Genomic DNA, 26,904 nt, shown 5'->3' on the forward strand with positions numbered 1-26,904 from the left:
GACGAACGCAATCTCCGCTCGGCCACCTAACCGCCCCTTATTAGCCTATTTGTAATAATTCGTTATTAGCCTAGGAAACTCCGTATCTTGGCTTACCGGCTGCAGTGGACGTGGATGCAGATGGACCACTGCGCGCAAGGCAGTCGAATACGGCGCATTTCTGCACACTAATATCGTGTTTTGCCAACAAATGTTTTGATAGATTGCTCGTATTGCCACCCTTACTGGCAAATGTTTTGATGCACTTGTGGCAACGTGCGTTGTCGGCATTGACCCTTGTAAAGTATATCCATACTTTAGAACGCTTCGCTCTATCCGCCATCACGACTCAGTGCATGCAGACTCAGAGCTGTCTGTCTGTGTGCAGCGCGCTTCAGCACGGAGACAGCGCTTTCATTAAGGAGTACCCGTATGTATAAGAACGAAGTACCCGTATGTGTAGCGCGACTCGCGAGGAGTGTGTGTAATAATGACTCGCTGCGGCTCGCTTCTCGTGCAGAGACAGAGAGAGGAGAGATCGTTCGCAACTTTTAAATAATAATAATTTCTCTAGAGTATCGATAGCAGTACCGAGGACGTCGGAGCTTATAAATACTCCGGTATTTTCTAATATAGTACCGGTTCCCGTTTAAAACCGGGGTCCGGGGGGCATCCCTAGTCATTACGCGCGCGGTGCGAGTCTGACTACGGAGCGCACACTGCAATGCAATGTAGGCTACTTTGCTTCCTAGATTAGGTACTATAGTTCGATTGTGTTCACACCAACAGCAAAACGCACCATGCTCCACTTTGAAACGGACCGAGTCCCAACTTTTCAAGAGGACCATAGTTCGGTTGTTTGGTCGTCACAATAGTTTGGTTTGTGTTCACACCTCTCCAAACGAAACGGACTATTGATTTAAAGGGACCATGGTTCACTTAAAACGGAGCAAACAGGGTAGGTGTGAACGCGCCCTAAGACTTGAAAACGACTCTTCTACACAATCAGAACATTAAACATTAAAATTTTATTAAAATACTGCCAACTACCAAAAGAGGGTAGGAGTCTCTCTAGAAGCAATGGCTCATAAAAACAGACCGTGATGGAAGAAATAATGGAAGATATATTCTTCCATAATATCTTCTACCCTCTGCTGGTAGGATGGTCTAACAGGTAGAGAGGCTGATGACCAGTATCTGTAAGGTCACTTGTTTCATCCCTGGCACTGACAGGAGGCTGTATTCCAGCTGGTGCTGCTGCAGAGTTCCCACGCTTGCCTTGAAATTTTTTTCCATGCTACCTCCTGATTTTCCAGGTACCATATTAAGTGATGATCTATAGGCCCCTGAAGCTTTCCGCCCCCATCCACGCCCCCCTCCCCTCACACACAACCCCCTAGGACACCTGACTACTTACTTGATTTAAAAGATGTGCCAGTCAAGTCTACATTGTAAATGCTTAGAGATTGTCTTATTGATAATATCAATGCATGAAATAATGCAACAAGCTGTAGATGAACAACAATTTATTGAACTGGAACTTTGTTGAAACACATGAGCACTGGGATTGATATATGTTCTCTCTTCCACTCCTCTCCTATCTCATCCTGTCCTCTACTCTCCACACATCCCCTCTCGTGTCCGCTCCGGTCTTCTCTTCCTACTCTTCTCAACTCCTCTCCACTCTTCTCCCTTTTCCTCTGTCATCCTCTACTCTCTTCTCCTCTTCTTCTTCTCCTCCTCTTTCATCTTCGCCCCTCTTCTCTTCCTCCTCCCTCTTTCCTTTATTATTAGTCTTATTAGATTATGAGTCTTACGTAGAAGGGGTAGTATGTCTACTCTTACTCTGTAAAATCTAAACATAAGGCTGGTTCCCCTGTGTTTCCTCAGTACAGCAACCCCACTAGTAAGCTTAGCTTAACAGTATAGATGTATAGAATCAGTCTAGGCATGATCAATGATTTTTCAAAAATGTCTCACCCCAAATGTTCCTATTTAGTAGTATAATCTTTTTTAAGAAAAAAACGAAAAATCACAAAATAGCTAAAAGTTGATATAAGAATGAATGTTACAAAATGTATCAAGACTAGACTATTCATGTCAACTAGAATAGAAGTAATGTCACAGCCTAATGTGAAAATGTATTGGTAGTTAGCTAGCAATGCAAGCTAGCCAACACTAGCTAGTAGCTAGTTAGTTAGCAAACTGAATGTTGGGTAGCAAGATTGCACTCCATGTGCTTGCATTATTAACAAAATCCAAAACAAACTCAAGTTGCTAGCTAGTTAGCAAGATTGCACTGCTTACTAACCAATGTTGATAAACCCAGGTTTACCACACAGTTAAAACACAGCTACAGTACTTACATTTGAGGATAAACTTGCATAAGAAGTTTCACTAGGTGCCACAATGTTTACTTTTATTTATTATTTATGTCCCTTTTTTATGTTATTTTCTTATAATTTTGTCTGTCAATTGTAATGTCGTAATGTTGTTGATGTTTGTAAGTCAAATAAAAATGTAAGTAAAAATCACCAAGTTGCCTGCATCAAATACCAACATCCAATATAGGATGCCAAGAGCATGCTCTACAACATGGGATCATCCATTTCTATCTACAGTAAAAGCTGTTCACATGTAAAGGGTTTTTATAAACTCATCTTAATTTTGTGCTCAATAGTTTCATTTTATTACTATTTTACACATCATCCAATACAATTTTCCAGGACAACTGTTTCTATTTCCATGTAAGTGTTCACTTTTGCTCAGTTTCCATGACTTTTCCATACCATGGAAAATGAAAAAATTTATTCCATGTTTTCCAGGTACCGTGGGAACCCTGTAATACAACTACGGTGCCCTTGAGTAAGGCCCTGCACCCCTGTGCACTCCGACCTCTCTTTACAAAGTGCGTTAAGTGGAACTACAGCATGTGTATCATGTGTAAATTGACAATTAAGTCATCGTCTGCTCTCAGAACTTTAATTCAAATACAGTGTATATATATCGGTACTGTAAATGTACTACATATAATGTGGACAGTGACAGCAGCGTACTGGGACACTAGGACAAAGGTGTGTGTAAATGGAAGTGATATTTGCTGATTGACGGGAAGTCTCACCGCTGCGATAGATGGCTTCTTCCCGTCTCCGGCTGGAGGGTGAGTGACATCAGCCCCAAGGAAGATGACGGGCTGCTGGAACACTGAGGGGCTGGATGGAGAGCAGACACAGATGCCAAAGATAAAACGCCAAATACGGAGAGTCATGAAGTGAGACGTTGGACAAGAGTACGACTATTCATCAGTTATTCTAAACGATTCTTTTAATCTTTTAAAAAGAGACCAAAAACGTATCCATCTAAGAAGTGATTTCTTTGTATAACATAAACTTGAATGAACAAAAATGTTATCAACCTAAGGACCCCTGAGTGAATGCATAATTTATTTTAACTGAGGGCTCAAATAAATTGCCACAAATCTCTCCCAAAAGGAGAACTTAGTTAATCAAAAGAATAAATCATGTTGTATCCAGAATTCCCACAGCCCCCATATTTGTCCTGCCATGTTGTACTTTATCTCCCAGGTTACCGTTGATGAGGCACCAGGATGTTGTTGATGCCTCCCAGCTTGACGTTGATCTTGAGGCAGAGGTTGGAGAGGGTCTGAGGGGACGTCTTCACCACGTTCTTCACCTGGACACACTGGGTGGCCATGCCAAGCAGGGTGTCTCCCACGCGCTTCACCTCCGCTGTGGGCCACGAAAGGGATTCAATTCATTCCCTCGTGTTAGTCCACCTTGGTCTGCTATGTAGGTTCCTCTACTTATGAGGGGGTGGCTGAGAGGAGGATGAGGAAAAAGCTAGAAGCCATCCTGGAGAACCCCTCTCACCCCCTCTACGAGGAGCCAGCCAGAATTAAGAGCATGTTCAGCCTAAGACTCATCCCCCCCGACACACCACAAACCGTCTGGGCCGGTCCTTTATACCGGCAGCCATCAGGCTCTACAACAAAGGGCTTGGACGGCCGGATCTGCTGCCAGAACTATCACTGTCAGAACTCGGGACTTGAGAACTAGAGACTCAAACCACCCTACTGACTATCTTGTATTTTGCACTAGAGACTCATATCACTATCTTGTTTGTACTTATTGTAAAAAATTTTTATCTACTTTTTCTCCCCCCTTTTTCTGTATTTTTCTCCCATCCCAATTTAGTCGTTATGCCAATTCCCTTCCCTCCCTTCCTGGTCGTTGCGCGCATTTGCCCCCCACTTGCCGGTCTAGGGAGGGTTGATAGATACTATCACATGTCCCCTCCGATACATGTGGAGTCAGCCAGCCGCTTCTTTTCACCTGACAGTGAGGACTCTCACTGGGGGAGCGTAACGCGTGGGAGGCTCACACTACTTCCCCCACTTCCCTTCCTCGCTGAGCAGGCGCCCCGACCAACCTGTAGGAGTCACTGTTTACAACGACCAGGATACACACCCCACCGGCTTCCCACCCGCTAACACTGCCAATTGTGGGGCGGCTGGGTGGCGCAGCGGACAAGGCGCTCGTCACCAACGCAAGAGACACTGGTATCGAATCCAGCTGTCAGCGCTGCTTCCGGCTTGGCCGGCCGTCACAGCGAGGGAAGGATCTAAGAGGGGTAGTGTGACCTTCCACACGTTACACACTCTCAGTGAGAGTCCGCGCTGCCAGGTGAAAAGAAGTGGTGGGCTGGGTACACATGTGTCGGAGGAAGCATGTGATAGTCTCCGCCCTCCCAGACCGACGGTAGGGGGTAGAGTGCGCAACGACCAGGAAGGGGATTGGGAATTGGCATAACGACTAACATTGGGAGGGGAGAAAAACGGAAAAAAGGAATTATTTTATTTATTTATTTTTTTAACCCTTTAATCGCCAAGGACGATTTTAGACGTCATTGCTCGCCATGCTTAATCTGCCAATGACGTCGTACAGCATTTGAGATCAATATTTCAAAAATCTGTCATGGCAATCATATTTCACCCACGGAGACTTGACGGGTGCTGTAGAGCTCCTCTCAACTCTCCAACGGTGCAAGACCGCCATCTGGTGGCCAATCGGCGAGGTGCCAAAACCGGAAGTGAGCGGCCGGAAGTGGTGCTCACCCATATTTCGTCCGGCCACTCGCTCCCCGTTAGCCGAGGTAGGAACGGTGGTATCACTCATTGCACCCTGTGCACTTTCCATTCTCTATGTACACCAACCGCGCCTCGCATTTGAGAGCAAGAAAAAAAGCCATCCAATCTTGATCACAGCCGTATTGTAGATCTTTTCTCAATGTGATCTCCCCTGCTATAATAAAGAGGTTCAATTAAATAATATGTGAAACGGCAGCTACCGTAGACAGGGGTTTTCCCCGGCAGGATGACGATGATGAGCTGCAGCCCGGCGTAGGTGTTCTTCAGGTGTCGGAACATGGGCTCCACGCTGTCCGCCCCCTGGGCGTATTTACAGAAGCATGGCTGGCCCTGGATGGGCATCCCGGCGTCCTTAGAGATCTTACGCAGCTGGTCGGTGAAGCTTCTGGAAGGGAGGAGACATAGAGAGGATGAGGGTAGGCTAGGGATAGGTGTAGGCTAGAGATGAGAGTAGGCTAGAGATGAGTGTAGGCTAGAGATGAGTGTAGGCTAGGGATGAGAGTAGGCTAGAGATGAGTGTAGGCTAGAGATGAGTGTAGGCTAGGGATGAGAGTAGGCTAGAGATGAGTGTAGGCTAGGGATGAGTGTAGGCTAGAGATGAGTGTAGGCTAGGGATGAGTGTAGGCTAGGGATGAGAGTAGGCTAGAGATGAGTGTAGGCTAGAGATGAGTGTAGGCTAGGGATGAGTGTAGGCTAGGGATGAGTGTAGGCTAGAGATGAGTGTAGGCTAGGGATGAGAGTAGGCTAGAGATGAGTGTAGGCTAGAGATGAGTGTAGGCTAGGGATGAGTGTAGGCTAGGGATGAGTGTAGGCTAGGGATGAGTGTAGGCTAGGGACGATGGTAGGCTAGAGATGAGTGTAGGCTAGGGATGAGAGTAGGCTAAGGATGAGAGTAGGCTAGGGATGAGAGTAGACTAAGGATGAGAGTAGGCTAGAGTTTAGTAGGCTAGGGATGAGAGTAGGCTAGAGATGAGAGTAGGCTAGAGATGAGTGTAGGCTAGAATTGAGAGTAGGCTAGGGATGAGAGTAGGCTAGGGTGAGAGTAAGCTACAGTTGAGAGTAGGCTAGGGATGAGAGTAGGCTAGAGATGAGTGTAGGCTAGAGATGAGTGTAGGCTAGAGTTGAGAGTAGGCTAGAGTTGAAATTAGGCTAGGGATGAGTGTAGGCTAGGGATGAGTGTAGGCTAGGGATGAGAGTAGGCTAGAGATGAGTGTAGGCTAGAGATGAGTGTAGGCTAGAGTTGAGAGTAGGCTAGAGTTGAAATTAGGCTAGGGATGAGTGTAGGCTATAGGGGTGGTGGAAAAAATCGATACGTAGTAGTATCGCGATACTTTGCGTGGCGATACTGTATCGATACAAGTATCGATATAAAATGTTTTATTAAAAAAATAAAAATTTCTTTTTCTTTTTTGTATAAGGAAGTTGCGTTCATTTCAATACCTGTAATAGTACAGTAGTCCACTCCACACACACATGTGCATTCCGTTAAGTTGGAATATGACTAATACAAACAGTTCAGTTTGTCAGGTACATGCAACACAGATTACAGTGTTTACATCTGTCTGCTTGAGAAAATACCATGTTCTGCAATAAAAATTATTGAAGTGAGATGAACAGACTGAACTTTATTTTATTAGATAAAACATGTTGACAGTTTTACTTTGCAGTTGAAAAAAGGTAATGCATCACAATATATCGCAATATTAATATCGCAATACTCAGCATATCGCAATATATTTAGTATCGCAATACTGTCGTATCGTGAGGCCTCTGGTGATTCCCACCCCAGTAGGCTAGAGATGAGTGTAGGCTAGAGTTGAAAGTAGGCTAGAGTTGAAAGTAGGCTAGAGTTGAAAGTAGGTAGGCTAGGGATGAGAGTAGGCTAGAGATGAGTGTAGGCTAGAGATGAGAGTAGGCTAGAGATGAGAGTAGGCTAGGGATGAGAGTAGACTAAGGATGAGAGTAGGCTAGAGTTTAGTAGGCTAGGGATGAGAGTAGGCTAGAGATGAGTGTAGGCTAGAGTTGAGAGTAGGCTAGGGATGAGAGTAGGCTAAGGATGAGAGTAGGCTAGAGTTTAGTAGGCTAGGGATGAGAGTAGGCTAGAGATGAGTGTAGGCTAGAGTTGAGAGTAGGCTAGGGATGAGAGTAGGCTACAGTTGAGAGTAGGCTAGGGATGCAAGTAGGCTAGGGTGAGAGTAGGCTAGAGTTGAGAGTAGGAGTTGAGAGTAGGCTAGAGATGAGTGTAGACTAGAGATGAGTGTAGGCTAGAGATGAGTGTAGGCTAGGGATGAGTGTAAGCTTAGGCTAGAGATGAGAGTAGGCTAGAGATGAGTGTAGGCTAGAGATGAGTGTAGGCTAGAGTTGAGAGTAGGCTAGAGTTGAAATTAGGCTAGGGATGAGTGTAGGCTATATGGGTGGTGGAAAAAATCGATACGTAGTAGTATGGCGATACTTTGCGTGGCGATACTGTATCGATACAGGGACGCCAAGTATCGATATAAAATGTTTTATTAATTTTTTTTAAATGTCTTTCTTTTTTGTATAAGGAAGTTGCATTGTTCATTTCAATACCTGTAATAGTACAGTAGTCCACACACACATGTGCATTCCGTTAAGTTGGAATATGACTAATACAAACAGTTCAGTTTGTCAGGTACATGCAACACAGATTACAGTGTTTACATCCGTTTGCTTGAGAAAATACCATGTTCTGCAATAAAAATTATTGAAGTGAGATGAACAGACTTTATTTTATTAGATAAAATATGTTGACAAAGTTTTAATTTGCAGTTGAAAAAAGGTAATACATCACAATATATCGCAATATTAATATCGCAATACTCAGCATATCGCAATATATTCAAAAATCTTTTTAATAGAGCCTTTTGTTGATTTTATCTAGTTTTAGCTCCACACATTTTTATGTTCTTTTACTAGTTTTAGCCCTTCTTATTTCATGTTCTTTACTCTTTTACTAGTTTTAGTGTTCTTTTTACGCCTTACTAGTTTTTTTGTCTCGCTTATTTTTATAAAAAAAATTACTCTCTTGCTAGCTTTTATGTTATTTTAAATCGCTTTGCGATTTGTTCCACAATTATAAAGTGCCTCTACAAATCAAACACAGGTATATTATTATTACATTCAGACGCGAGAGTCAGGCAAAAGAGGGAGGGAGGAGCGTTTCGGTCGACTCACTTGAGGATCTCCTCGCGGCACTGCCTTTGCGTGGCGAAGCAGGCGATGGCCCACATCTTGATCTCCACCCCCGTGTGGAACTGCTTCCCCCTCATGTCCCACACGCCGTGGCTGGGTGTGGCCACGGTGCGGTTCTGCAACGACAGTGCAGGGTTGATCTGCTGGGGCTGGCGGTCACACAACACGGCACATACATGGGAGAGACACACAGACTGATTGGGTTTCCGGAAGATAAGGAGGCGGGTAAAAGATCAACGCGACCAGTAGACTGATGTGTTAAAAGATGGTAATAATGTTAAAAAGGTTGAGAACATAAGCTTCATTAATCCTATTTTCCAATTTCTATTGTGTAAATCAGGAGGTCATAAATTCAAAATGCAACTCGAAAAGCACTCTCATAACAGCATGCATACAGAGGGAAGGATGCATCAGATAGATAAAGAGATAGACAGTCAGTGACGATTCTGGTGTGGACGTGTAGCTAGGCTAAAGTGAGAGGAATTTACCTCTCAAGCACTGCCCTCTTTTCTTGATCATCCAATCACAACTGCAACAGTTGTAATTGGAGGATCAAGAAAAGAGGGCAGGCCTTGAGATAGGTCGATTGAGAAAATAAAGAGGTCAAGACACACACACACGATTTTAAAGGGCAGGTACCATGAAATGTTCAGAGCTCACCCTGCCGCCATATTGCAGCATGGGGGCCGGCAGGACGCGACCCGTCACCTGAGCCATTTCGTCACGTACGCGGAACTGGAACTCTTGGACGAATGGGTCGGCCTCGTAGTTCGCACTCCGCACCTGTGATGAAGAAGGAAAGGAGGAGAGAGGCGGAATGGAATTTGAAAAGGTAACTGAAGTTATGAACGTATACGGTCGGGGCGAATCAATCATGTTGAATGATTTAATTTTAAATCAAATGCATTCTTAAAATCCCAAAATAAATATTTAAAATCTATGCCTTTTTTCAGCGGATGTATTTTCACTCAACGTTATTTCTAGCACACCTCCAGTCCTGCAGATGTTTCTAGTTTGCCTTGCATCGAGTTTCTACTCAGCTACAACGGAAACTCAAGTTGACCAAATTACATTTTTGACAACAAAGGCAAATGGAAATCTAAATTAATCAGGTCATCGGTACCGATACCCAGCCCTAGAAGATGGAATACCGTATATAAATGGTTTCTCCTTTATCACTAGGTGCACAGCCAGCGGGCAGTAAACAGTGTTGAAAAGTAACAGCTAATGCAGGTTTTATCAACTATACCTCAGCCATACATTAGCTTAGAATATTTACTCTACTGTTACTTTGCACTCTGGTTTAGATGCCAACTTAATTCTGTTGTCCTGTACTTGTGCAATGATAATACAATTAAATCTAATCTAATGTGTGAGCAATATATAATTAATTATATATCTTGTCAAATCTCGTCAATGCATGAATGCTGTTAAAAAATGGGGTGCATTACAGACACCTCCTCTGTTTCAGACTACAAACGCATTTTAATCATTTACTGCAAAAATATATTTTCACTTGTCCAATGTCCACCATAGCCTTCTGCAGGGTTCCCACAGACATCGCAAAATGAAATTAAAGGACTTTCAAGTACTTTTCCAAGCACTATTTTTATTTAACTCATTCTGCGCCAATCACGAAAATCTCGCCAGCGGTTGAGCGCCAGAACCTGAGAAATCTCGGGTTTATCGTTTTTTCTTTTATTGGCTTTTAATATTCTATACTAGGGATGCCCCGATCGACCGGCCACCGATCGTTATCGGCCGATATTCAGTATAAATATGCGATCGGTGATCGTGATGTTTTATTTTCACCGATCGTCAAACCCGATCACTCGCTGTCGCTGAGTTCTGTCTCAGACACCGGTGGTGCGGCGTTTGCTCTCGAGTCCAGCCCCTCCCGCACACATGTAAACACGGGTCTAGTCTAGTGAGACACGGGAGGACGGCGTGTCAGCTTCTCCCTGAGTTAACGTTAGCTTAGCTACCGTTACAAAATTACCCAGTCAACTATTCACTTTTAGTTTAATACATGATGAGGCATTGTCTAACCGAACGGTATCTAGCCGGCCAGCTACCGATAGCTCCTGACATCAACAAACGCTCTAGCAAGTATAGTAGGTAGGTATGATACCCGTTAGCTGTTAGCTGTTACAGTAGCTCACGTTAGCGCAAGTTAGTTCACTGTTAAAAACGAAATGTCCCATTGAACTAAATAATTCACTGAGGCGTTGTATTAACGTTATATATCCGGCTAGCAGTAGCTACAGATAGCTCCTGATATCAATGTCTTATAACACTGATTCGATGCGTATTCGAGCTGAGGGCTTGCTGAGCACAGTTAAGTAACGTTATACCAATAGGGTCCAGGTGCAGCGCCAGAGAATCCTGGCCGTAGCTCGAGGCTACTCGAGTATAGGTCCAGCTGCAGCTCCGGAGAATCCTGGCTGTAGCTGGAGGCTACTAGAGTACACACAGACAGTGGAGCTTGTTGCGTGGTGGCGATGTCTCGCAGATAATACAAGTACAAGTCTAATTATATAATATATATATTTTATATAAAAAAAAGAAAAAAATTATAAAAAATAAATTTTAATTTCTTTTAATCAAAAACGATCGGTATCGGATCGGTATCGGCCGATATGGCTCACGACGATCGGTGATCGGTATCGGTGGCAAAAAACGTGATCGGGGCATCCCTATTCTATACAGTCTCACAGACCTCAGTGTATCATTGGGACTCATTCTGAAACCTCAAGATGGCAATGCCAACCGAATCCTGCTAGGTGGCAGTATCGCCTACCCTTTGAAACCTTATTTCACACTGTGTGTTACATTTTTGTTAGGACAGCCGAATCCCGTCCAATCTTTCGCTGTCGACTAAAGACTCACTTCTTCAACCATTATCTGAAATGATTAAAAAAAATAAAAAATCTAACCGTGACTAACCTTACTGTCATGCACTTTTCCTAATAAACTAACCTACACTGTAACACGCAACACTTTGATAAACATTGTTACTCAGCTGATAGAGTTGTACCCTTCTTGCTGTCTTGTCGTACAGAACTTGTAAGTCGCTTTGGATAAAAGCGTCAGCTAAATGACTAAATGTAAATGTGTGTGTGTGTGTGTGTGTGCGCGCGCGCATGGGGCCATTGGGTGGGGCCGGGGGACAAATACACTGGAGGAAAGTAACCCAGCTCAGCACTGCCCAAATTATATCATCACTATTGCCTGTTTGAAGGATATCATCCTCAAATACATATACACCTACATGCCTTGTAGAATTCCACACATAAGAAAGAAAGATACTGGGATGAATAAACAAAATAGGAAATAAAATTTAGATAAGGTGCTACTGAGATGTTTTGGTGAGTTCTTTGTTTTTTTGTGGAAGTTGCCCTTCTTAAAAATGCATGAACATTCACTGATAATTGGTCTGTAGTGGAGTCTACAAGGTCTACATTGCCGGACCATGTAGAATCCGGACCTTGTAGACTGACATAATTCTGTGCATAGTTTAGTCTACACAGGCCATATTTCAAATAATCTAAATCTTACTTCATTCATCTTAAACATTCTTGATTTGGGGGATTGGTAGTTCCCATGAAATCTGAAGTTGTTCAAACGACAACAGCGATCCACCTTGAATTAAATCACACAGCCGAGTGAAACCTTGTTGGCTCAGTCACGAAAGGGGCTACTTAATTAATTAATCCAACCCACTTTATTTATAGAGCACATTTAAAAACAACAAAGTTTATGAAAGTGCTGTACAAGTCCCACAACATAAGATAAAAAATTTAAAAAAAATTACATTTTTTTTCTCTCGAAGCTTCGAATTAAAATCGAAGCTCGGCCCCGAAGCTTCGATTGCCAAAAAAAGCTTTGAAGGTCAGCCCTAAATCCTACAATGATTTCACATCGATCGCAACGATCATATGTCACGTACTCCAAAACGTATGCCATTGCTGACGATCAGAGCATCACAAAACGACCCCCCCCCCCCTTTGATGCCTTCATGATGAAACATAATACCTATTATATACCTTTGATTTGGAAATAGTATCGCGTCCAGGCGAGCAATGCGAACGACTTTAGCAAAATGCACATAGCGCTCCATAACTCAGCTTCCAGGAATTAGCCCGGATCACTCTGAAACTATACAATATTCACCACGGCAGGGTTAGAAATAAAAAAAAAATTTCAAGGGCTTTTTTTGCCCCCTTTAATTGATTTTGGGTTTTTTTTTTTTTTATTTCGGGGGCACTGAATTTTTATGATAAACGGTAGGGGTGGGACGGTTCACAAAATAGACGGTTCGGTTCGTATCACGGTTTTGGGGTCACGGTTTTCAGTTCGGTTCGATATACGTAAATTTTTATAAAAAAAAATTTAACACTCAAATCTAAACATGCTTCTCATTTATTAAAAAAAAATAAAAAAGTTTACAGTGTTTACAGCCTTAAATAATGTTTGGCACACAAAGACCGAACTGACTGAAAAATATAGGCTACATTTGTAGTATTAACTTAGTGCAAACAAACAATATGCTCAGCCAGCACTAGACTTTCCTTTCTTTAATATAAACACAAAAAAACAATGTCAACCATGTTTAAATTCCCTGATTGTCAGTTCTTAATGGAAAGATTAGTGTTCTGCTTGAAATTATTATGTATCTGTCTACATTTATTTAACATTATTTAAATATTGAGTGCAACTGTGGTGGATTACGTAATTCGGTGAGTTGGAACTATCTATGGGTTGGCGCCGGGTCCCCACGGACATTTTAGTGTCACGCACCTTCAGCTCAGGCAATGTTATTATCAGCTCCGGTAGCTCCGGTAACGTTAGGAGGTGATGGCATGCAGTGGGAAAGCGGCAATGGTCCCGGTTGGAGTTAGTAAAACACAGTTGTATGTTAGCCTTCTTGGATGTTGAATAAACGCCTATCATTGTCTTTAAACACCCCGCCTCTCAGACTCCCATTTCCTCCTCTGCTAGCTAGTAGCTACGGTAACATTTCGTTGACTGTATTACCTCGCGGGCTGATTCTATAGTTAAAACGTGCGTTGTGTTGTACAAACTCCTAACGCTATGGCAAGATGTGTGTAGGCCTATGTAATGTTAATGGCTATGTTTTTAAAGTCGTAATGAAGATTGATTTATATTGTGCGTGCCATTTGTACACAAACTGACTAGCACCTGGCTCAGCTGCATTGCTGCTGCAGCAGCCAGTGCTCACCTCCGCCAAATGATTTTTTTTTATTTGCGCGTCATCTGAACCGTACGATACACAGACGCGCCATTACCGGATAAATATATATATATAATTAGTAAACTGTCGGGGGCATTTTGTGCCCCCCTTAACTTATTTTCGAGGGCATTTTGTCCATTTTCAAGGGCATTATGCCCCAAGCCCCCGTTAATTTCGAACCCTGCACCACGGGATAACACGCAAACGTATGCATGACAATTTACTCTTTTTTACATGTTGGACGAGAGATAGTGACTGTCAAATGAGCCATAGTATTGTCTCCATAGCTATAATAGAATATAGATATAGCTCTGCAAACATCGTGAAGCACCGTGAAAATGACCATCTTTTAAAGCATGGCCCAGAGACAGCAGGGATGGGGATATAGCGTGGCGCTGAATGTGTTAAAAAGTGCATTTAAAAAGGCTACAATTCACTTTAAGGTGAGACACCCCAGGTGAATAGGCAAAACAAATATTTGAATAGATATCACTATGAAACTTTCCCAGTTTGTTATGTACATAACTTAGAAAAAATGTATTGCAAGTTTTCTGAGATCTTGTGTTTATAATTATGCAAAATGGCATTACCTCATTAAATATGCACTAATTTGCATATGATGTTTGGGTATAAATACCAACATTGGATGATGCCAGATTTTTTTTTAATGGTTTCATTATGTTGACACATAACAGTGAACTTTTTACAGAAGGGATTGTGGATATGTCTTTTTATCATCCCATGAATCAGGAATGCTGACTACAGTCATAAAAAATAAATTTCCGCCATGTTTTTTGGTCTAAATGTACTATAAATCAGGCTATGAATGATATATCAACAAACCCCTCTGTAAAAAGATGCAGGGTATATATAGGAAGAAATGTGGAAAGTATGGTGTGTGTAGGTGCTATGGAATGGTACATGTCTACCCTTGCGTGTAAGAAAAACGCATAAAAACTCATTTTTGGGAAAACGCCTTCAAAGTTCTGTATTGTAAAATGCCATATTTTTTTTTTGAAACAGCTATTTACAAACACAATACTTAATCAAACCATTAGTAATTGACAACCTAAACACATGCCTGATAACTGAATAATAATAATAATGATGTTATTGAACTGAACAGAACTACACACGGGCTACAAACAGTGTAGTAACAGTGTAGTACAGTGTAGTACCACCTAATAGGCAAACAAATATTTGAATATATATCACTATGAAACTTTCCCAGTTTGTTATGTACATATAAACTAAGAAAAAATATATTGCAAGTTTTCTGAATTTTATGTTTATATATGCAAATGAGGCACTTCCCCATTAACACTTTGGATGCCAGCCACGCGTTTTGTCGTTAGTTCATGCCGACCGTTGAGTGCCCGCCAACGCTATATAGCGTTTGTTTGTCGTATTTTTATTTATTGGCGATTTGAATTCATATTTCATCAATCAAGCCTCAGGTTAGTGTTGCAGACTCTCTCTGAGCTCAATTGGGAAGATACCGCACCCTATCGTCTCTCCCTGTGTAACTGCACCCCATTACTTTAGACTGATGGGGGGGGGGGGGGCAGTTTCCTCATTTTACTTTTCCGTCGAGCCAACTGAAGAATCCATTGTGATCGCCGGCCCGGAAAACGCGTGGATTATGTATTTACAGTACCCAATGCTGAATCAATAAACGCGATCGATATTTGGAATGGCGATCAGGAATTGGAATAATCTTTTTGGATAACATCTGATCTGAGGTAAGGAATCTATTTCACCAGTCTTGGGATAATCAGAGCTATTTTCACCTATATATCAGCGATTCATAAATAGGCCGAAAAATGTCAACGTTTTTGTGTATTCCAAAAACGTTGTAATTTTTCTGCCTATTTATGAATCGTTTTCAAATAAACGCTAGATTATCGATAGTATGTGTACTTATGCACGCTATAGAAGCGGGCTGAAATATCGATTATCTCATTTCCTGAGATAAGTTTTTGTGTATTCCAGATAGGAGGGTGACTTCCGGTATAGGATGTGGTAGACATGTTTCTCCACGCTGCAACTCCCCAACTTTTCAAACCTACGCTAAAAAGCCTTGTTGATACTTTTTTTTTTTTTTTTTATACTTTCTTTCTTCGGATATTTTGCTACTAATGAATTTTTGGCTGTGACAGGCATAATGGCATCGAAATGGCCAAAGAACAAGGACACTAAGGGCGCGGATCCACCATCCACAGACGACGCGCCGACGGATTTGACGAGCATTGCCATACTAATACAGAACCTCACGCTTGAATTCAGAGTCTCCGCCGCCTCGGCCGACTCCAAACTAGATAACCTCCAGTTATCCGTAGCTGACCATGCCAAGCGTCTGACATCCGTGGAGGATGGACTAAATACATGGTCCGATAGGATGGTGAACTTAGAGGCTAGGTGTTTGACTCTGGAGGAGAGCAACGCCAAACTGAAGAACAAGCTTATCGATGTTGAGTCGCGTGGCCGTCGGTCAAACATACGCATAATAGGGCTATACGAGTCTATCCAAAGCGACCGACCCAATGATTTTTTTGCCGAGGTGCTGGTGGAAATTCTGGGCAAGGAAATGCTTGCTACACCACCCAAACTTGATCGCTGCCACAGGGCGCTGACGGCCAGACCAGCCCCCGGCTCCAGGCCCCGGGCGGTGATCGCCTGCCTACACCGATTCAGAACCAAGGAGACTATTATTCGGGAGGCTCGGAAGAGGAGAGGGTCGCTGACCTACAGGGGGAAACCTGTGCCAATCTTCGAGGACTACTGCCCCGAAGTGTTGGAACAACACTCCCGCTACCGAGATGTTATGGGATCCCTCTACCAGCAGGGATATAAACGATCCTTACAGTACCCAGCGAGACTCTTCATCAAAGACAAAGACGGCGCAAAAAGACATCTTGCTTCACCTAAGGACGCTACAGACTTTCTGAAGAAACAACACACATCGACTCCAGCAGAGTGAAACTTTGGGTAACACACCGAGCACCACGACTCTATAGTTATATCTCCGTGCTTTCATCCTTAGACGGCTAAAGTTGGGACATATGTCGCTGGGGAGCCTCTTCTCTCATTTACTTTTTTTTTTGCTCGTTTTGTTTACAACGTTATATGGATAATTGTATCTGCTATTTGCCGTGGTACTAGCGCTATGCTCTCCGTTTCAAGTAAATTGTACATTTGTATTTACTCTGAGCTATGCTTATCAATATTATTTATATTTTGTATTGCTTTTGTGCATGACACGGTTTATCCTACCCATGTCTACTTTGGGTAACACACTAAACATCACGACTGTCTGTCTATCTCCGTGCTTAGATGGGTGATGTTGGGACATTGTGTGTCGCTCGGGAACATCGCCCCTTATTTACTCTTTTTTGTTTGTTTGTTTTTATAATAGTTTCCACTGTTTATCGGGGTGCTGACGCTATGGTCGCCGTCTCCAAGCAAATCGTGCATTTTGTTTGCTTACTTATTTCATGAATGGGCCGGGGGTCTTGTAATTTCATTGGCCATGCTTTTTCACTATAGTTAAACGTCACGCCCAGCACCTGGCTGCGTCGGTGACCAGACGCGTCACTATCTGCTCATCTACATGTTGAACTCTGAACTCGCTGTGATGGCGGACGAACTCATGCACATCGCCCCCACCCGCTGCGGCAAACTAATTGCACTACCCCCAAGCTGCAGGCAAAGGTTTGATTGATTGGTTGGAGGTTTTGCTGGCGGATTGCAGAGTGGGTACAGTGCAGTATGGCTCAGTGGTTGAGGGGATGCAGACCAGATAAAGACTGTGGTCTTGTTTACATCAGGGCCCCCCTTTTTCTTTTTCATTTTCATTTTTCTTTTTCAATCTTAATTCATAACATTTGTTACATACGTGGCGTAGTGGGCAAGGCGCTCGCCACGAATGACGGAGACGCTGGGCTTGCCTGTTAGAGCCCAGCGCTCCACATTGCTTTCAGTTTAGCTGGTCGTTCATACTAATACACATTGGCCGTATTAGGGGGTGGGAAACTGATGGGTGGGGATCGGGCGTTGTGGACAGCGACTCCTACAGGTCGGTTGGTGCGCCTGCGCAGTAGAATCAGGAAGTGTCGGGGGCAGCGTGAGCCTCCCACGCGTTACTCCTCGCCACTGAGAGATCGAGCTGCACAGGTGAAAAGATGCGACTGCTGTTACCTCAAGTACCGGAGGGGACTTGTGCTATGTATGACTTAGTCCACATTGCAGCCGGCTTGTGGGAGGCAAGAAACAGCGTTCGTGACAGGGGAGGGTTGAATTGGATGATACGAAATTGGGATGGGAGAAATAAAATATAGAAAAATGGGACAAAAAGTGGATAAAAAAAGAAAACATTTGTTACATGCAGATATATAGTGCTGTGGCAACCATACATTTATGACATACAGGAGAATACATACATTTGAGGGAGGAAACTGTACATTGGCAGGTACCCTCTGCTCTGAGTTTTAAGAGCATACTTTAAGAAATAACAGACTAATTGTTGTGAAGGATCAGATTAAACCGAATATATATATTTATTTATGGATATATATTTAATAGTATTTGTATATCGTTTGATATCCCTTGTATATTCCTTGTACATATACACTGAATATCCCTTTAGTCTACTAACAGCCCATAATAGTTTCATTCTCTCATTGGACAAGAACCTGGCGCCAGCAGCCAAGCCCCTTGGTTCAAGTTCAATCCTGCCGACGAACATGTCGTTACTAGCCCCGGTTCCGCGTAGGAATACGTCTGGCGAAATACGAATGGTACTATTTGTTCACAGCGCATATATATATGGCGCAAGTAAAGTAGAACTTTCCTTTTAGTCCATTAGTTCTTTACCCTCCAACCTAGTGGCAAGACGTTAAGCCTCACCCACGATACACGTGTGGTGCAGTATGGTCAACTTGGCCTCAGAATGGCATTGAGACATCGTGTGGATTAATAGTTGAATTGTCATAGTTTGGCACTATACCGTCGAGTGGGACGTATTTCTATTAAGTTAATAATAGTCTATTATGTATGGTGCATCGTTCGGTTAGAGTTATAAAGTGAGCAGTACCCCCATCGTTCCTGGCGTTATCTAGAGTCTTAACCAGGCTGGGCAGACCACGTGTGGTGCTTTCATCCGAGGAGTTCTGGGCCAGGACGAGTGGACCTGCACATTGGATTACCTTACCCGGACGACGGCGAGCCCTACACGGCTTGGATTATCTACTTGCTTTGGGTGCTTTGATTTATGCCATGGATAACAGCCAACACTGGTAAGTGTTGGAACTACCCCCCGAGAGGAGTCCAGGTGAGACGGCGCTCTACCCAGAGTGAGGTCGCCTCACGTCTCTTCGTTGTGGACCGGCAGCTACCGCCTACAAAAGGGCCCAGCTGTATTCATCTGTGGACCGAGGTTCTGTGGGCACCGTGTTCAGCACTCTGAATTCTCCCAAGAAATCGTTGGCCAGATGGGATATCGCCAGCGGCTCTCCTAACCCCCCCCCCCCTACTGACTTACAACCAGCGGGACCCCCCTTTAGTGTATTCAGCTATAATCATTTAAGTACCATCGCTATAGTTCCCTAAAGAACCAGGTTGTATACTTGCTTCCTGCGTAACCAGAGATTGGACATTCAATGTTGATTTGCCTACAAATACTCATTTGCCTTAGAAGTGCATTCAAATCATAAATGTCATTAAGTGAACGTTGTATATACCCTTTGCTATATAAAATATTCAATTTATACATTTGTGTGGACTTCGTTTCATGGTGGGAAAGTGTTCATCATATCTATATCATGTACTGTGTGGCCAGTAGTTAAAGTACATAATCGGTAGTGGTTTAATGATACCATACTTATCAATACAGTCAGGGAATTGTACCCCTCAGTTACACTAATAGTCAATGTTGCGCCCTCCCCAGTTTGCAGGATGTGCTGCCCATTTGTCATCATTCTGCTATCATTCAGTTGTAGGTGTGTGTGTATTGTGCATATATGTTTATGTATCTTTATCTTAACATTAACATTACTACTGATCCTGTTCTAGGACTCTTTGTTTAAACTTAATTAAACCCCTACAGTTTAACAATGATGATAATAATTGTGCGGGAGCTTAGAGGACTGTATATAATTATCACCTTAGGGGGTGTGGTAGGATGCCTTAACTCTTAAACTAATTGTACCAAATACACAACTGAGTGAATAACTTAAAAAGGAGTCACCTAAACTAGAAAGAGCGAGGAAACTGTTTGAATCATAATGCTTTTATATAAGCAAAAAGGGGGAAAAAAGATACATACAAAATATTGTTATCACGTTACACAATGCCTAATTAAATACTATTACTAAATTTAGATGGGCGCCCAAATAGCTCTATTAAAGTGTTCTGGCCAAACGTTGCCGCGGTTACCACTGTCAGAGGAACAATTCCCTCTGCAGGATGAGAGAGATGGAGAGAGTTAATAATCCTGGGGGGTGAGAAAAGGACCCGGATGAGTTCTGTGATGAGGAGTAGTAGACCGCTGCGTGGTGATGAGGCCGGGAAGACGCTGCCCGGTCCAATAGGCGCCACCAGTCTGCTCCTGCAGACCAGATGCTCCACTGTGGTGGATCCGAGTGTCTCGCTCCGCGGTGCTGCACGGCGCACGCCGACAGCTGCTGCAGACACGCTGGTCCCCTCTGTACCACAGGCTACTGCTATGGCTACTTCTTAGGACTAGTTGTGTCCTTTTACAGCGACACAGACCCTATCTAAATGTTCTCTGGTCTGTGTTATATATCGACTGATATGTCCAGTATAGAGCAGCTATCGAAGCATGAGCCGAAGCTACTTTAGGTATTAGCGCCGAGCTAGCTAGCTTCGGCTAACTGGTAACGATAGATGGGGAATACTATAGTCCGCTGTAATATGCTAATCCCAGACGTTTACTAAACATCAAATTAGCTGGGTACTAAAACTCACTCTCTCTTGGTGGTATAATGTCCGCTTGGTAAGCCACTTTACATACTTGGTCACCGTCAAACTATAACGTTAACGAGAGCAACGCTGGGTGTACGTTTTTCTCTCGCTGGGTGTCCGGTCAAGTTCAACGTCAACAAGCATAGAGGAAGTGACGCAGATACGAGGGAACACTACCACCTCTGGCCCACTAGATGGCAGCACCGTCATATAACCTGAGATGCCATCAATAGGCAGACAGTGTAACATTATGTGGTAAATAATAACTTAACTCCCACATATTAACTTAAAGGGGGATTATTTTAGGTCTAATTTTACCTAATTGCAGACCCTTCAGCACAGCCGCCCCCTGATTTGCGGCGCTAATCAGTACTGAGGTCTGCTGAATGTCTAGTAGTCACTCAGGCTGGTCAGAGTCAGAGTACGGGGGTAGTCGGATCAGTCGAGCCACTGGTCTGTGGTATGTTCTTCCTCCGACATCCACGATAGCAGAGCGGACTCTTCCGTCTTGCCCTTTTACCACACTCTTCACCCCTCCGGTGAGCCAGCGGGCTCGGGGGAGTGCCTGATCCACGATCATGACTGGGGTTCCTGGTTCTAGGTTGCCTCTTTCAGTGATCCACTTGCGGCGGCCTTGCAGCGATGGGAGATATTCGGTGGTGAACCTCTTCCAGAATTGGTCGGCTAGAGCCTGACTATACCTCCATTGTCTTCTGCCGATGATCTCGGTGGAGGCGTAGACCGCAAAGGGAAGGGCCGCGTCTCGCCGCCCCATCAAAAGGCTGGTGGGTGTTATGGGGTCGAGATCGGCCGCGTCGCTACTGACGTACCCCAGTGGCTTGGAATTCAGAATGGCTTCAATCTCCACCAGTACGGTGTTGAAGACCTCTGCCTTCGGAACCTGTCCTCTGAGCGCGGCTGCTAGAGCAGCCTTTACTGACTTGACCTCTCTCTCCCACGTTCCACCGAAGTGGGGTGCATTTGGAGGGTTGTAGGAGAAGGTGACCTGTTGGGAGGCCAGCTCGTCCCTCAACTCCTCACTCATCTGGTGGTAACTCTTGATGAGTTCAGCTTCTCCTCCCTTGAAATTCGTCCCGTGATCAGACCATAAGGTATGGGGTCGCCCTCTCCTTCCAGTAAATCGACGGAATGACTGGAGGAAGCTGTCTGTTGTCATTTCAGCCAGCACCTCGAGATGGACGGCTCTCGTGGTGAGGCACTTGAAGATGATTCCCCATCTCTTAGCAGTTGCTCTCCCGATCTCCGCCTTGATGGTGAAGGGCCCGAAGCAGTCCATGCCCGTGTTGTGGAAGGGCGCTTCTTGGAGACGGAGGCGGCAGGATGGGAGGTCAGCCATTCGTGGCATGATGGGTTGGGCTCTGAGCTTCTGGCAGTCTGTGCATGACCGTTGGTAACGCCGCACAGCCTCCCGGCCGCGAAGTATCCAGAACCTTCTCCTGAGCTCCGCGAAGAGCCGCTCCGCTCCAGGGTGATACAATTTGGTGTCATAGTGACGAATCACCAAGTTAGTCACCGGATGCTTCGAGGGGAGTAGGATGGGGTGTTTGCTGTCCTCAGTGAGGCCCTGAGCCCGTCGTAGGCGGCCTCCGACACGTATGAGGTCTTTCTCGTCCAGTTCGGGGGCCAGTAGCCTCAGCTTGCTGTCTCTTGGTAGCTCCATCTTCCGTCCCAAGCACGCCATCTCGATCTGGAAGACCTCCCGCTGCACCCTCTGCAGCAACATGATCTCAGCTGCGGCGTAGTCGTCGGCGCTGAGAGGGGTCGGGTCTCCGGGACCGGGGTTCCGGTGGTGGAAGGTGCGTACTTGGAGCTCTTCTAGGGTCTGGCAATCCTCAACCTTGGGACCGTCAGTATTTGAAGGGTCTTGGAGTCCAGTGAGGCCGCAGAAGATGGACTTCTTAAGTTCCACCTCCACCTCTGCGTTCTCCAAGTTCGGAGGAGAAGGCCAGTCTTCTTCTGGCTTGCGTAGGTAGTCGGGTCCACGGTGGTAGAGGTTGGGACGTGCCAATTCCTCGAGGGTCGCACCTCTGGTGATCACGTCCGCCGGGTTGACATCTGTCGAAACGTATCGCCAGCAGCTGATCCCCACAAGCTCTTGGATCTCTGTCACCCTTGTTCCTACGAATACTTTATATCTGCACGAAGTCGACTGGATCCACTGGATGACTGTTTTGGAGTCAGACCACATCGACACCGCGTGAAGGGGGAGGTGCAGCTCTTCCTTCAGCATCTTTCCCAACTGGGCTCCACTTAGAGCTGCGCAGAGCTCCAGCCGGGGAATGGATTGCTGCTTCTTGGGTGCAACTCTTGAGCGTGCAAGAATGAAGGAGACGTGGACTGTGTCGTCGGGCTCCACCGCGCGCAGGTACGCTACTGCACCATATGCCTTCTCAGACGCGTCACAGAATACATGAAGGGAGAGCTGGCTGCCGGTCAGACTGACGCTCGAGGAAAAGTAGCTCCTGGGAAACTCGATCTGTTGGAGGGTGGGGAGCTCTTCTTCCCACTTCTTCCACTTCGCCCCGAGTGTCTCTGGTAGGGGGTCATCCCATCCCTTCGCCTCAGTCCACAGCTCGCTGACCAGAGCCTTGGCACGAGTCGTGTAGGGGTTGATGTAACCCAACGGGTCATATTGACTCGCCAGAGTACTGTAGATCGACCTCCTGGTTACGTAATGGCGAGTTTCGATTTTCTTTTGCCGGTAACACAGGGTGTCAGACTTGAAACGCCAGAGGAGACCCAGAGTCATTTCCTGGGCGTCCTCACTTGACTGGGAGAGCCAGGTCTCGCTGCTGTCAGCCTTCGCTTCGTCTGGGAGGTCTCGGACGACCTCAGGGTCGTTGGTGGCCCACTGGCGGACCTCAAAGCCAGCGGTGGCCAGGAAGGTGCGTATGTCATGCACCAGCTTGTAGGCCTCTTCCGCGGTCTCCACGCTGTGGAGGCAGTTGTCCACATAGAAACTGTGGTGGACAGCATCGGAGACTCCGGGGGGTGCGGTGCCGTCGTCGACATGAAGCTGCAGGGCGTAGGTGGCGCAACACGGGCTGCAGGTCGTCCCGAAGGGCAGCACCTCCCACTGATAGATGGACGGTTCCGGGTCGTCTGGGTTTTCTCTCCACAAGAACCTCATGAGTGGCTTATCTTCGTCGAGCAAACACACCTGATGGAACATGCGTTTGATGTCGCCACTGATGGCGGTCTTCTGTCGTCGGAAGCGCACCATGACTCCGAGGAGAGGAGGGGTCAGAGTCGGACCGGGCAGGAGATAGCGGTTGAGGTTCTGCTGGCGCACTTGAAAGCTGCAATTAAAGACCACTCTGTTCTTTCCGTTGTGCTTAACGTTATGGTGTGGAAGGTACCATGACTCGGTACTCCTTTCCGCCTCCTCAGGCTTCAGCCTCCTGACGAGTCCAGACTCTATGAGCTTGCTCATTTCTGTGGCGTAGGCGGCAGCCGTCTCGGGGTCTCTGCTGAGTCTTCTTTCAGTGCTAAGCAGACACGGCTTCGCTACTCCTGGGGGAACCTTGAAGGTCGGCATGGGCTCTCTTCTCAAGAGCGGTGTGGCGTATCTGAGGACACAGCGCACGCAGACACGCTTGGTCTTGGCTTGGAGAAGATCCATCGCCGCCTTATCTTCTTTGGAGCGAGTGTGTATCTTCTCGTTTTTGTATGGAGCAATGTCCAGCTGCCATAACCTCTGAACATTCTCCAGCAATGCCTCGTCTTCGTGCCCCGCTCCAATGAAGAGGCAGTGGGTCTGACGGGCGTTCAGATTTCTTAGACTGATGGGGCCCTGCAGGGTCCAGCCTAGCGGAGTCTCCAGGGCGACGGGACATCCGGGTGGACCCGGGATGATGTGCTTGGGTAAAGTGAGGTTCACATTATCGGAGCCGAGCAGGAGGGTGGGCTTCACCTCCATTGCAGCGTTGATCCCCAGATTACGGAGATGTGGGTACCTCTTCATGAGGGACTCCATCGGGTAGCCGTAACTGGAGAGGCACAACCCGGCAGCTGTGAATACGCGGCTCACTTTGAAGACTTCCTTCGGCCGTCCGGCCGGTGTGAGGGTGAGGGCCACACTTTCTCCTTGAATAGTGGTGCGCCCTGGTTGGATGGTGAGGAGATCCAGCTCCTCTGCGTCGCCCACGAGTCCAAGGGCGATGGCAGCCTCACGCATCAGCAGCGTGCGCTCCGAGCCATCGTCAATAACCGCGTAGGTCTCCAGAGTCTTGTCGCGGTTCCGCAGGACCACCGGCACAATCTTCAACAGCACGCGGGGAGTGCTGCCCCTCACGGGGCCCACGTAGTAGTTGCGTAGCTCTCTAGAGGGCTCATCACGGACTTCCGCCACATAAGGCTTAGCCTTGTCGTCTCTATTGTTGAGGTCGTGGAGGGCCGTGAGGTGGATCTTCCCGCACCCGCTCTGTCTGCAGGGTCCCTTGAGGGTGCAGTCCTTTGCTCTGTGCTCACGGGCGCACTTCCAGCACCGCTTATTCTCTATTATCCACTGTTTCTTTTCCTCTGTAGTCTTCTCCTTGAACACGGGACAGTTGTCTAGCCAGTGGACCTCTGTGCAGCACTGGCATGGCGGCGGAGTCTTCTTCTCTCCTTTCTTCTGGGAGGAGAAGCCTCGTTGGCCTTTCGGGGGCCCTTGGTGCTCCTTTGATCTGGTTTCATGTACGGTGGTCAGCACCCTAACGGGCCGCCCCGTTCGGTCGGACTTGTCTCGTCCACTGACTCTCGGCTCTTCCCGCTTGGGGAGGCGGATGTGCCTCATCTCCGACTTCAGGAACTCTGAGAGCTCCATCAGGGTAGACAGTGGCTGTTGGGGGTGGAGACGCTCGTGTTCCCGTCGGAACCTCTCTTCCCTTTCCTTTGGAAGCTTCCTGATGAAGCGTTCTACGTTGGAGCCTGCATAGAGCTCAGTGCGGCCGGCGGCTCCTTGAAACGTCAGGAGGCTCACCAGAGCCTGTACCTTCAAGGAGTATGCGTCCAGGGCGTGGTCGTCCTTTATGTCTGCCATTTCTCCCAGCTAGTGGATCTCATCCAATATGTGGTCCCACGGGCGTCCCCAGCGCTCGTCCAGGGCCTGGATAGACGAAGTATAGGGGGTGGGGGAGTATGCGTTGGCAGTGCATATGAGCTTGGCCGCAGGCAGCGTACAGTGCATAGACAGCTCGAGGAACTTCTGTTGCTCGCTGTGGTTGGCGGCGCCCAGGAGGAACTCCAGACACATCCTCATGTCATGGTACTGACTTCTAGAATTGTCTTTGAAGAATGGGATGGCGCTCCCTGGTGGGCGCTGTGGGAGCGGGTCGTACCTAGGGGCCGGTGCAGTTACGGGCCAATGTTGATGGGATCTGGAGGTTGATCTGGAGGTTGCTCTGTGTGTGGCGGGTAGCCGCTCACATTGAGAGCGGGGTGGCACCTCTCTTGGTGCCGTATATTCCTCCTGCAGACGAGCCAGTCGCCTTTCCAGGTCTTCGGAGTCGGCCTTGTCCCTTGTTCGGGGTCGGGGATACGTAGCCGGGTGCTCCTCCCTTTCAGGCTGGCGGCGCTGGGGTGAGTTATTCCTAGTGGATGCTCTTGATGATTGCCTGGAGGCAGAGGCCGATTGCAGTTGGGCGGTAGCGAGCCGGGTGTACTCCAAGGCCTGGGCTGCCGCTCTATCGCGCTCCCGCTCCAGTGCTTCCGCGGCTCTTCTCTCTCTGTCGAGCGCATCTTCGCGTTGTTGTTGCATGCATTGGAATATGAATTCTGTTTGGCTGGTAACGCTCCCTCTGCTTTGTGCTCTGCTGGGGGGCCTACTAGTTCTGCGAGTGTCTAGGAAGAACTCTCCCGGTTGGAAGTGATTGAAGTCCTGCCTGCCGCGTGGCTCCACTCTGTCTGGGGGATTGATATCCTCTCCAGGTTGCGAGTCGTTTTCAGCGGAGTCACTCTCCTCTTCTTCTTCAGGCTCATCTTGCTCATACTCATCTTGGTTGGCGGTATCCAGTGGCGAGAAGGTAGTTATGTCTTTACTACATGAGACTGCCACCTGGTGTCTCTTCTTCTCTTCAGGCCGCTGGGGGGTGTCAGTCGGGTCTGACTCTGTTCTCAGAGTCTGATCTAACTGCGGTGTGGCAGCAGCACCCTCTACTAGCTGGGGTGTGCCTGCCGTCTGATCTAACTGTGGTGTGGCAGCAGCACCCTCTACTAGCTGGGGTGTGCCTGCCGTCTGGGTTGTAAAGTCCCCTACTGTCCGGTCAGCTGATGTGTTTAGCACATGCTGATTGCTCTCCGAACTAGG

The 26,904-nt window shown here is 46.4% G+C and overlaps 1 protein-coding gene across 2 annotated transcripts in view; it reads right to left on the bottom strand.

Annotated features, from left to right (window-relative positions):
* Positions 1–26,904, bottom strand: part of LOC311227664 (protein argonaute-3-like) — an 82,751-nt gene that overhangs the window by 13,626 nt on the left and 42,221 nt on the right. The window contains exons 11-15 of one of the 2 annotated variants that reach the window (XM_084313396.1): positions 8,999–9,142; positions 8,342–8,475; positions 5,347–5,531; positions 3,569–3,728; positions 3,101–3,191 (exon numbers count right to left, since the gene is read on the bottom strand). In XM_084313396.1, coding sequence (XP_084169522.1) covers positions 3,101–3,191; positions 3,569–3,728; positions 5,347–5,531; positions 8,342–8,475; positions 8,999–9,142 — 714 coding nt within the window. Of the gene's footprint in view, positions 1–3,100; positions 3,192–3,568; positions 3,729–5,346; positions 5,532–8,341; positions 8,509–8,998; positions 9,143–26,904 lie in introns of both variants that reach the window. The other variant, XM_084313395.1, reaches the window with a different exon arrangement.

The sequence above is a fragment of the Notolepis coatsorum genome (genome assembly GCF_963971535.1).
Source record: "Notolepis coatsorum genome assembly, chromosome: 4".
Taxonomy (NCBI): Eukaryota; Metazoa; Chordata; class Actinopteri; order Aulopiformes; family Paralepididae; genus Notolepis; species Notolepis coatsorum.